Source organism: Chlorocebus sabaeus, chromosome 3 (assembly GCF_047675955.1).
Source record: "Chlorocebus sabaeus isolate Y175 chromosome 3, mChlSab1.0.hap1, whole genome shotgun sequence".
In the NCBI taxonomy this organism is placed as follows: domain Eukaryota; kingdom Metazoa; phylum Chordata; class Mammalia; order Primates; family Cercopithecidae; genus Chlorocebus; species Chlorocebus sabaeus.
The window spans coordinates 15,739,696-15,752,059 of record NC_132906.1 but is presented as its reverse complement, the minus strand read 5'-3'; the positions used below and the strand labels follow the sequence as shown (position 1 = coordinate 15,752,059).

The 12,364-nt window shown below is 38.0% G+C and overlaps 1 protein-coding gene across 20 annotated transcripts in view; it reads left to right on the top strand.

Moving 5' to 3' along the window:
- Window positions 1–305: 305 nt before the first annotated feature.
- Window positions 306–12,364, top strand: part of SUPT20H (SPT20 homolog, SAGA complex component) — a 49,286-nt gene continuing 37,227 nt past the window's right edge. For 8 of the 20 annotated variants that reach the window (XM_073013499.1, XM_007960169.3, XM_007960158.3 and 5 more), the window contains exons 1-5: window positions 326–434; window positions 6,238–6,333; window positions 9,201–9,236; window positions 9,869–9,927; window positions 10,204–10,270. In XM_073013499.1, coding sequence (XP_072869600.1) covers window positions 6,331–6,333; window positions 9,201–9,236; window positions 9,869–9,927; window positions 10,204–10,270 — 165 coding nt within the window. In that variant the 5' untranslated portion in view covers window positions 326–434; window positions 6,238–6,330. Of the gene's footprint in view, window positions 808–3,372; window positions 3,516–6,237; window positions 6,334–9,200; window positions 9,237–9,868; window positions 9,928–10,203; window positions 10,271–12,364 lie in introns of all 20 variants that reach the window. The other 12 variants (XM_007960165.3, XM_007960163.3, XM_007960166.3 and 9 more) reach the window with 9 other exon arrangements.

Below are 12,364 nucleotides of genomic sequence, written 5' to 3'. Positions count from 1 at the left end.
TCGCTGTTTTTCCATTTGGATGTGCTAAGCAAAGAGAAAAGCTAGTTCTACGTTTCTTCCACTCTAGAAATTCCACAGGGTCGCTTTTCCCCAAATTCACATCTACACCCTCCCTCCCACTTTGCGGACTGGGACTACAGGCCTGACCAGAGCTTCCGGGCCCCGCCTCCCGCCCAGACCTGAGTCTCTGCCGGCCTCACTGGGATCCTGCGCTGAACGCCGCGAGGCAGCCTCCTGGCCGCGGCCCCGCCCTCCCAGCTCCTCCCCTTCCGCCCGCCTTCCCCGCCCCCCGGCCCAGCCCGCCAGTCGGAAGTGCGGCCGCCGGAACAGGCCGTTGGTGGGGGTGCAGCACGCAGCGGCCGAGGGGGCGGGTGGGCTTTGCGGCCGAGCAGGCGGCGCCGTCTTGGGGCCTAGCGGCAAGGCGACCCGCACAGGTGGGCGGCGGCGGTAGGTGGGTGGGACTGGCCAGCGACTGGCAACGCGGTGGCTTAGGCGCGCGAGATCCAGCCAGGGTCAGAGGTGAGCGGGCCGCATCCCAGAGCCCGCTGGAGGAAGACGGGGTCCCCAGAGACGCGGCAGGCCGGGGCGGGGGTTGAGGCAGCTAACCTCCGGGCAGACGCCGCATACATCGCCTTTCGCGGTGTTGCTAAGGCGAACTTTCCGTTTTAGTTTGACTTTTGGGTTCCAGATACGGGTATTTCCGGACATTGGCAAGAATTTTGCGTTGCGCGTCTTCGGAGGCGTTTTTCTTGGTGTCCATATTGCGTAAAGGCTGGTCGGTCCTCTGTGGAGATGACGGTTTTACAGGTAAAGCCTAAGTTGTGACAGAAGCTCCTGCAGTGGGAAGACTGGTCGATCAGGGAAATCAGTAGAATTGATAGCAACGTTGAGAATTTGGATTAATTACTGGCCGTGGTTACCCGGCGCTCAGAAATGAACTTGGAGAACAGTTGCCCTGGAAGCCATCTCCAGTAACCACTGGGTAGTGGGGGCCGCGTCGTCTTGAGTGCAATTCATCAAAGTCTCTAGTAGGACTCAAAATATGAAGTGAAGAGCAGGATTTTCGGAGTTGAGTACAATGTACTTGGGTTGATCACCATGTTATAAAGTTAGACCCAAATTGAGAAATACATATTCGTCTCTGAGCATAATTGGGTCCTTTTTAAAAATGCGTTGCTTTTTTTAAAAAAATGTAAAAACAGGTGCTGGTTTGATTAGTTTGCAGGTTGTGATGATATTGGAAGGGACCGAAGAGTGGACGTCGAGAGTTCTGAATTCTGGTCTAGGTCTGTGATGTTAGGAAAGTCAGTTGTTCTGATTGCCTTATTCTGTAAAATGGAGATGATAATGATTACAATTTTCTCGCAGATTCTAGTACTGTATACAGTCAGAATGTTTGCTTGAGAGATATGAAGTTATTAGTTTTTGTCTGAAGGACTTCAATAGTTTAAAGTTAGTAAGCCCCCATCCCCAATTTAGTGACAAGAAATCTTAAAGTCATCACATTTTGTCTGAAAGTACGTAGCGTATCTTCGTCTTCAAATTCAGTGGTCAGAAAATTTTCACCTTAACCTAAATTCAACTTAAAGAACAACTCCTATGAGCTCTTCAAGGGTAGGAGTAATAATTTACTCATTGTAAATGATTGTAAATCATTTACAGTTGTATGGTGCTTGTGTTTGTGTTGTATTAGGAGTTTAGTCCGTTTTTAAAAGTTGTTTAGTCCCCCGCCCCACCGGACAGAGTTTCACTCTTCTTGCCCAGGCTGGAGTGCCATGGCGCGATCCCGGCTCACTGCAACCTGTGCCTCCCCGGTTCGAGCGATTATCCTGCTTCAGCCTCTCGAGTAGCTGGGATTACAGGCGTGTGCCGACACACCCGGCTACTTTTTTATTTTTTTAGTAGAGACTGGGTTTCAGCATTGTTGATCAGGCTGGTCTCGAATTCCTGACCTCAAGTGATCCACCTGCTTCTGCCTCTTACAGGCATGAACCACCACCCTAGCCAAAATTTATTTATTTATTTTTTGTTTTATTTATTTTATTTTATTTTATTTTATTTTGAGACGGAGTCTCGCTCTGTCTCCCAGGCTGGAGTGCAGTAGCTCGATCTTGGCTCACTGCAGCCTCCATCTCTCAGGTTCAAGCGATTCTCTTGCCTCAGCCTCCTGAGTAGCTGGGATTACAGGTGCACGTGACCACACCCGGCTGATTTTTGTGTGTTTAGTAGAGACGGGGTTTCGCCATGTTGTCCAGGCTGGTCTCGAACTCCCGGGCTGAAACGATCCACCTGCCTTGGCCTCCCAAAGTGCTGGGATTATAGGCGTGAGCCACTGTGCCCAGCCTTCTGTATTTTTTTGTAGAGACACTTTCCCCATGTTGTTCAGGTAGGTCCGGAACTACTGCTCCAGGGCTCAGGCCAACGGCCGCCTCCGCCTCCCAAAGTGCTGGGATTATTGGCGTGAGCCACACCCCGCCTGGCCCTTTCCATTTATTATTATTTTTTTTTATGACTTGACACAAAACAAAGCTTTGGGGTTCACCAAAAATCAAAGCAAAACTGTTTTACCGGGAAAATCTTGTTTTCTGTCATCAGAAGTTGTGCTTTAGTTCAGCTGTGTAGACACCCAGTGGTGGTTACGTGAACTTAGGTGAATAGATGAACAATAATTTTTATTTGTCATCACTCTCAGAGCAAATGTTTTCTATTTATTTTATTTATTTATTTATTTATTTATTTAGACAGGGTCTTGCTCTGTTACCCAGGCTGGAGTACAGTGATGTGATCATGGCTCACTGCAGCCTGTTTCCCAAGCTTAAGTGATCCTCCTGCCTCAGCCTCCCGAGTAGCTGGGACTACAGACGTGTACAACTGTGTTGGACTGATTTTTTTTTCTTGCCTTGGTAGTGACAAGGTCTCACTATGTTGGCCAGACAGGTCTCAAATTCCTCAGCCCAGATGATCCTCCCACCTGGGCCTCCCAAAGTCCTGGGGTTACAGGTGTGAACGACCATGCCCAGTCTTATCTCAGAGCAAATGTTATGCACCATCTCTGGGCTAGGCAGAGTGAGCTTTAACCCTGGCAGCACATTTGACTCGTCTGGGAAGCTCCAAAAATGGGGACCGTGCCTCACTCTAGACCACTTAATCTGTCTCAAGCGAGTGGGTCACAGGCATCCCACAGTTTCAAGCTCCGCAAGTTACTTTTGTGCAGCCAGGATGAGAACTCCTGTAGTTACAAGAAAGAAGGTTTTCAAGAGTGCATAGTTGCTTAAGGGCTGGTGGCATTGGAATTGGCATCTGGAAAATGTATCCTGAGGCATTTTGGAGGATATTAATAAGAGGATTTTATTTTATTTTTTTCTCATCCAGGCCAGAGTGTAGGCGTGATCTCGGCTCACTGCAACGTGCGCCTCCCGGGAGCGATTCTCCTCCCTCAGCCTCCTAAGTAGCTGGGACTATAGGCACGCGCCACCACGCCTGGCACAAAACTCAAAACATCGTTGTTTTTCAAAGTTAAGTTGCAATCTGAACTTGAAATTATACCAGTGAACTTTATATTCTGTTAATTTGAAATCCATTTGTCTCTCTGCAACTTTGAATCAGTCTTTATCCATGCATAATTTTGAAACCTCATTCATTGGTTATTTGGAAAATCAAGTTGTGAGAGTTACAAAGATCTTTTAAATGTCAATACGTTGCATTAAACAATATCAAAAAATCTATTTTTCAGTGTCACCAGCAATCTCGTCAGAAAAAGCCTTTGAATAATAGCAGTCACATAAAAGTCCCTTGAAATTATAACCTTTTATTATTAGCCAGTTTTCCCAGCACCATTTAACATGGGAAGTTGTTTTTCTTGAAGTGATGGGCTTACTTTGTTATTTTTAAGCAAGCACGAAATACTTGTTTGAATATCTATAATCTGCTTATCAGTTATTTTTTCAAGTAGAAATGGAAAAAGCAGCTGATTCCTTTGCATCTAAAAAACAAACAAGGGCTGTGCCCTGGTAAAAAACCATCATATTTTAGTATTTAGCAGAAATGGTTTATAAATTCCCTTCTCTTTCCACCAAATCTTAAAAGTGTGTATCCAAGGAGTGAGGTTTGGTTTTGTTTTTGTTTTTTGTATCAAACATGCTAGATAATGTGTCTTTTTATTATTGTTATTTTAGTTTAATTTATGGGATACATGTGCTGAACGTGCAGGTTTGTTACATGCATATAGATGTGCCATGGTGGTTTGCTGCACCCATCAACCCGTCATCTAGGTTTTAAGGCCCACATGTGTTAGGTATTTGTCCTAATGCTCTCCCTCTCCTTGCCCCCAACAGGCCCCAGTGTGTGATGTTCTCCTCCCTGTGTCCATGTGTTCTCATTGTTCAGCTCCCACTTAGGAGTGAGAGCATGTGCTGTTTGGTTTTCTGTTCCTGTGTTAGTTTGTTGAGGATAGTGGTTTCCAGAATCATTCATGTCCCTGCAAAGGACATGAATTCATTCTTTTTTATGGCTGCATAGTATTCCATGGTGTATATGTGCCACCCTTTCTTTATCCAGTCTATCACTGGTGGCCATTTGGGTTGGTTTCAAGTCTTCATTATTGTAAATAGTGCTCCAGTAAACATATGTTACATGTGCATGTGTCTTTATAGTAGAATGATTTATAATCCTTTGGGTATATACCCAGTAATGGAATTGCTGGGTCAAACAGTATTTCTGGTTCTAGATCCTTGAGGCATCGCCACACCATCTTCCACAATGATTGAACTAATTTACACTCCCACCAACAGTGTAAAAGTATTCCCATTTCTCCACAGCCTCACCAGCATCTGTTGTTTCTAGACTTTTTAATGATCGCCATTCTAACTGGTGTGAGATGGTATTTCATTGTGGTTTTGATTTGCATTTTTCTAATGACCAGTGATAATGAGCTTATTTTCATATGTTGGCCTCATAAATGTCTTTTGAGAAGTGTCTGTTCATATCCTTCACCCACTTTTTGATGGGGTTGTTGTTTTCTTCTAAGTTGCTTGTAGATTCTGGATATTAGACCTTTGTCAGAAGGATAGATTGTAAAAATGTTCTCCCACTCTGATGATAGCTTCTTTTGCTGAGCAGAAGCTCTTTAGTTTAATTAGATCCCATTTTTCAATTTTGGCTTTTGTTGCAGTTGCTTTTGGTGTTTTAGTCATGAAGTCTTTGCCCATGCCTATGTCCTGAATGGTATTCCTTAGGTTTTCTTCTAGGGTTTTTATGGTTTTAGGTTTTATGTTTAAGTCTTTAATCCATCTTGAGTTAATTTTTGTATAAGATGTAAGGAAGGGGTCCAATTTCTGTTTTCTGTGTATGGCTAGCTGGTTTTCCCAGCGCTGTTTATTAAATAGGGACTCCTCTCCCCATTGCTTGTTTTTGTCAGGTTTGTTGAATATTAGATGGTTGTAGATGTGTGGTGTTATTTCTGAGGCCTCTGTTCTGTTCCATTGGTCTACATATCTGTTTTGGTACCAGTAGCATGCTGTTTTGGTTACTGTAGCCTTGTAGTGTAGTTTGAAGTCAGACAGCGTGATGCCTCCAGTTTTATTCTTTTTGCTGAGGATTGTCTTGGCAATACAGGCTCTTTTTTGGTTCCATATGAAATTTAAAGTAGTATTTTCTAGTTTTGTGAAGAAAGTTAATGGTAGCTTAATGGTAATAGCCTTGAATCTATAAGCACTTAGGGCAATATGGCCATTTTCACAATATTGATTCTTCCTATCCATGAGCATGGATTTTTTTTTCTATTTGTTTGTGTCCTCTTTTATTAGTAAGGATTTTTTATCAGCAGACATGATTATATCTGTGATTTGTAAAGTCAGCTATATAGTGAACTAGCCCAGTTGGCAGGCTATTAAAATAATTCAGAGGAAAAATGAGAACAGCAACAGTGGTGATAGAGAAGAGATTTTTAAAAATTTTTTTTTTCTCTCTGGGGATGTTAAATATTTTTGAAGAAAGGGAGTAATAATTGTAACTTGCAAATGTGTTTTGCCCTACCTAGTTAAAACTACTTTTCAGCAGTGAGTGGATAGGTTGTAGCACATGAATTTTATTGTTACACATTATTAAAAAATGTCTTAAAAATATTTATGTCTTAAAAAGATAAGTAATTTTCCTTGTTAATTATTAAATATGTAATCTCATTTTTTTCTCTTAATAGCCTTATGTTAATATTGGGGTTTTATTGTTTTTGCTTTTCAGTACTGTAAGATTGATGTTAAAGACATGGTGTTCACCCCACTTCATCAGCGTACATAAGTTATTTCTTCTTTTGGACCCTTATTTTATGCCATAATGGTAAGCTGCAGCTCAGTATGTTCAAATTTGTGTTTTAGAATGTTCTCTTCCTTCATCTTCATAAAGATATTTGTACTGTAGATAAAGAAATACTCTTGTAAGCTGTACAAGTTATCCCAACTGGGAAATTACTTAGCAATCACATTGCAAAATCTTCTCTATAAAATATGTTCCCCACTAATCAGTGTTATAATTATCACATTCATCCATCTATCTGTTCTTGCGTTTATGAAGTATTAAAAATATTTACTACTATCTGCTTTGCCATATTCCAAATCGTTGGCAAGGAGAATGGTGTAAATACAAACAGTTTTGGGGAGTATAGATTTCTCATATTTTAAAGCTTATCTTTAGATTTTATTAAACTTTAAAAACAAATGTAACCTGCTAACTGCACGTAACGTATTTCAGGCAGCATCAGTGCTGAGCTTCTAAAGGCACATTTCTGTTCACTGACTTAGAGTCACTAAACATACTTAGGAGTAGGCATTTAACTTTTGCCATTAAGAAATGACAGACTAAAGGAGAAAAACACTTTTTAATGTTTTAGAGAAGCAGCAGCATTTGACAGAGAATAAATGAACATTGACCACCATGTTATTTATTTAGGTAACCCCTGTTCTGCATCAAATCTTCAGAAAACATCCATCTTCCTTATCCTCTTGGGTTCTTGCCTATCTACTCCCCTATTAGAGAAAAGTAGAAATATCACAGTGGGGTTCTGACCACACCTTATATTTTGCATCTATATTACCTAATCATTTTCCTCTTAAGTATTTGAAGGAGGTAATGAATGAATGATGCTTTTATTTATGTATGTAGACATGTCTCTCTAGACCCTTTGAAGTTTTAATTTCAGAAGACGAAATATTTACTTGAGATGTTGACTGTTTAAAATTGTCCTAGACTATATATATTTGATTGTGTTTATTATAATTTTTTGATACAAACTCTAAACTTTTATGGGCAATATTTAAAAGAACCTTCTGTATTTGTGAAGTGTATATGTACAGAATTATGTTTTCATGGTGGAAAACAGGATCAGGGAAAATGGGATTCAGGAATCTTAACTTGAATCCTGGGAACCAGTTTCATTGGGAATCTGCTCCTTATAAGATTTTTTTGGGGGGCGGGGGGAGAGACAGAATCTCACTGTATTTTCCAGGCTGGTCTGGAACTCCTGGTTTCCCACCTCAGCTTCCTAAAGCTTTGGGATTACAGGCATGTGCCACAGTGCCTGGCCAAGATTTTTTAACAAAGCAAATTGGTGTAGATTTGTTACAACTGAACGTTTTGAAAAGATGGCAGATTTCAGACTTTCTTCACTTATCATATTTAGATATTTGATAATATGGATTGTTTTTTATTGAACAGTGCAAGAAGGCCCACTATTTTTGGAATTATACAAATTCTCCATCCTTAGGACTAGGTGGTCACTTAAAATTTCCCATGATTTCCAAAGGGTGGCAGTATTTGTTTTTCCCCCTTGCCCTCCTGGGACTTTGGTGGGTGGTAGGAGTTTTTACCCACATGCAATTTGGTAGGTTGAGGTATTAGAATCTACAAAATAAGACAGAAGAATTTAAGTCCTTTTAAATAAAAACTGAAAGTTCTGTGCCTCTGAATAAAATTTAAAAATGACTATCATTGTGAATGAAAAATACTATAAAACAAAAAACGAGAAAGAGAACCACTGGTGGTATATTTAGGTTTTTTGTTTTTTTGTTTTAGACTTGAGTTTTGCTCTTTTTGCCCAGGCTCTATTACAATAGCACGATTTGGGCTCACTGCAACCTCTGCTTCCCGGGTTCAAGTGATTCTTCTTCCTCAGCCTCCTGAGTAGCTGGGACTACAGGCGCGTGCCACCACGCCTGGCTAATTTTGTATTTTAGTAGAGATGGGGTTTTACCATGTTGGCCAGGCTGGTCTTGAACTCCTTACCTCAGGTGATCCTCCTGCCTCGACCTCTCCAAGTGCTGGGATTACAGGCGTGAGCCACCATGCCTGGCCATGTTTGATTTTGTTTAGGACCTAGTGCTTTTATTCATATGTGTCTTTAGAAATGAAAGCTTTACAAATGAAGAAATAGCATAGCTTCACCATATTTTTTTCCTCGTCTCTAAGAAATGAGTGGATAGGGATCTACTAGTAGATCTCAAACCTTACATGTAGTAACAGTAAAATATTTCATCAATTCTGAGGTTCATTTTCTTTTATATTTTAATATTACTGAATTGATGAGTTGATACTCGAATATCTTACAATTTATAGCTTTTTTTTTCTGTCTTAATGTTACGCAAAATAATGATGCATGCTTTCAGTGGCATCTTAAATTCATTGAAACATGGCAATGATAGCCATCATTTATTGCATTCTTTCTAGGCACTGAGCTAGAGATGTTATAGGTTTTTTGCATTAATATATTAGCACTTTCTACATTAATGTTAAGTGCCAGTCCAACCCCAGTCCCAATTTTCAAGATTTTTAGCAAATTAGGAGAGTTTAGCCTTTGCTTCATTTTGATTGTATACTTTATGGCCAGTAAATTTTTTTGAATGGTGCTCTTAAAAATTAAAGTCTATGAAGTGATGATAGCTGCCATATCCAAACCTCCCCTATGTTAACCTCACAAATACTGACCAGAGAGACCATGTTAGCATTCTTATTTAGTTTGTTGTTAGTAATCAGGTGCCCAAGACTCATATTTTTTCTTTGTTGTATATATTGATCATAGAGTGGAGTGGAGGAGACAAATAAAGGAGACTATATTAGACCTGTTTTAGAAAACATTAGAAATGTTAAATGTATATTAAATTTTTTTTGTGGAAATAACTAATGTTGCCAAATATACTATTTACTTTTTACAGCAACAAGCTTTAGAACTAGCTTTGGATCGTGCAGAGGTGAGGTGTGACTAAGTTACATATTGAAATAGTGTTGTCTTTAACTGACAAAAGCTCAGTTTTAAGAGATTTTTGTATGTGGTTTTTAAAGGAGCACGTTATTATTTTAGGACAAGTATGCGTATCATTTTGCTATAAATATATAAAAATACCAGGTGATATTTGGATCACCTATTACTTGGAATCCTCAAGATAATAATGTTATGGACTAAAACTTACTTGAACAAGGATATAGAATTTCCAAAATTGTATTTTCCTGTTTTGACAAGTTTTCTAATTACTCAAAGGAAAAAATAGCTAAGGTATACAGTATACGATTTTTCATACATTAAGCATATTTTGAACAACTATAAAATATATTGATAATATTTCTGACCTGTGAAAGTCATGGTTGTGAAACTATGATTTTGCTTATGGCAATGAAATACTCTGCTAAAGTGTAGTGCAGTTAAAATTTCATTTGTTTGAAACTTATCTTTACATGTTAAGTAGTTTTTCCTACAAGATGTAATTCAGAGACTTAAGTGACTGAATAGCCTTTTTAGCCTTACTTATGTTTTAGATATACTTAATACAGTTGTTCATAGTCAAAAGCAAAAGGCTAGCTATTCTCATAAACTTTTGTTTTTTAGTATGTCATTGAAAGTGCCCGACAGAGACCTCCTAAAAGGAAATACCTATCAAGTGGAAGGTATGAATAATTAATTGGTAACATCTTAGATTCATTGAAATATGATGATGGCCACCTTTTATTGCATTCCTAGTAGGCACTGAACTAGAAATTTTATAGGTTCTTTGCATGTATTAGGAATTTCTAAGTTAATGTTAGCTACTATATTCAGCTCCACCCCAGTTTTTGGGAAATTGAGGAAAAAGTGTTAAAATTTAGGAAAAAATTAAATAACATTCATGTCATGATGTTTACTATATTAACATTTTATATGTTTGTTTCATTAAATTTTTTTAGAAAATCTGTATTTCAAAAACTTTATGACTTGTATATTGAAGAATGTGAAAAAGAACCTGAGGTTAAGGTAAGTATACATTTTTATTGTGTTGTAGCTTTTGAAATGTAGAAGAGAGTAATTTGGAGGAGTTACATTTGGAGTATTATTTTTGTGTGTGTGAGTGAACTAACATCTTTTTTAGCCAGATACTAGTCAGTTCTGCAGCTGACCCAGAGCTCTGGCTAATGTGGCCCCAGGCAGAGATCACCTGCTGAGGTAGGAGTGAAGGAACAGTTATATTGAATAACAGACTGTCTCACTAGGAAGTGATGAGCAAAGACACAGTACATATTATCTTTTGCTTCTTCTTCGTCTGAGAAGTGATTTACAAATTTATAGCAGTGACCTGTTTTCTTATGATGATTTGAACTGGAAAGCCAGAGCTATTACAGAGCATGTATGAAATTCAAGTACAGTAATAAAAAGTGAGCTTGCTCATAAAACGAGTTCATGGCCAATTTAACTTAATTCATTTTTATTTAGCAAAAGATGTGGGTAGTAGAAATGTAACAGAAGTTGATTTATTGATGTCTTTGAGCCCTCGGGTTGGAAGAGCCTTAAAGGTCTCTATGAGCTTTTGTTGTCTGTCTTTAAAAATGAATACAGTTTTACTATTCAGGCCAGAAACAGTGGAATTCCAGTAGTGTCTAACTTTAAAATCTTCATATTAGGAAAAAAATTATTTTTAAACTTATAAATCTTACAGTATGTTTTTCATAAGTTTTACTGATATATATGTGACATACAATAAACTGTACATATTTAAAGTATATATTTTTTAAGTTTTGACATGTGCATTGTAGATAGGAACACCCATGAAATCATCACTACAAACAATAGAATGTACATATTCATCACCTCAGTGACAGAACTAAAATAAGAGAGCTGCATATATGAAGATTCTCAATTGGAGTTGGCAAGCTGCTCTCCACCAGCTAAATGTGCCTACTACATGTTTTTATAAATGAATTTTTATTGGAACCCATCACACCTGTTGGTTTGTATATTATCTAGGGCTGGCTTACAGGTACAAAGACAAATTGAGTGTTGCAGCACAAACTATTTGGCCCACAAGCATAAAATACTGTCTGACCCATTAAGAAAGAAAATTTGCAACCTCTAGTCTAGATGGGATCAACTCCGTGGTAGCTAGTTTGTTTTGTTGAAGAGGTACACATACTATAAAAATTTATCTAATTCTGTCTTAAGTCAAATTATGAGGGGTTTCGCTACACTGAAAAGACTAACATTTTTAGTCTCTCTTTACTAGTTTAACATCAAAGTGGTTAAATGTTGTTTGCCTTTTTAAAAAATTTTCAGATTGCTTAGTATTTTCATTCTATGGTGATGACAGATTAAGAATTTATCACTTCTCTCTGTATGTGTGTATGATACACGTTTAATATATATTTACTAAATATAAGATATTCAAGACATTTTGGGTTTTTTTTGAGATTCTGAAAAAATATTCTATATACTGTTATCTTTGCTAAATGAGATTTGATGACATGATTTGTTAAATCTGTAGGTAGGTTTTATTTTAAATCATACTCATTTTTAAAATCATGGACTTTGTTGTGGTTTTTAAGGTGCTGTTGAATTGGATTTACAGAGTATGTCCAAATTGTTCGTCTTACCAATTAGATATTTTTAGGTTCAACATTTCAGCTTAGAGCTGTTGAACTTGTTTGTATCTTATTTAACCTATAAAATATTTAAGAAATGTGCACTTCTTAGATACAACCAAAGAGAATGCTCCATATTATTTAGGTTAGACTTATACTTAATGGAAAGTATATACTTCTGTGTTTTATATATTTGCATTTAATGATTTTATATTCTACTTATTTAAATATTTTTATTAAGTATTCAAAAGTGTTTTATATTTAAGTGCTTTTATTGTCTTGGAGGTCACCAGTTTTTAAAATATGAATTAATTTGCTTGAAACATAGTAGTAGATAAAAATTAAGTTTACATAGCTGTCCCATATGTAGTGGCTATAGTTTTGTGGGCGTTGTTCCTTTATTCAGAATCATAATGCGGAAAGAGCACTAAAAGATTACTTCAAGCCTGATTTTGTTAAATCATAGCATTGTTTATTAAGGTTATACTGGATTATT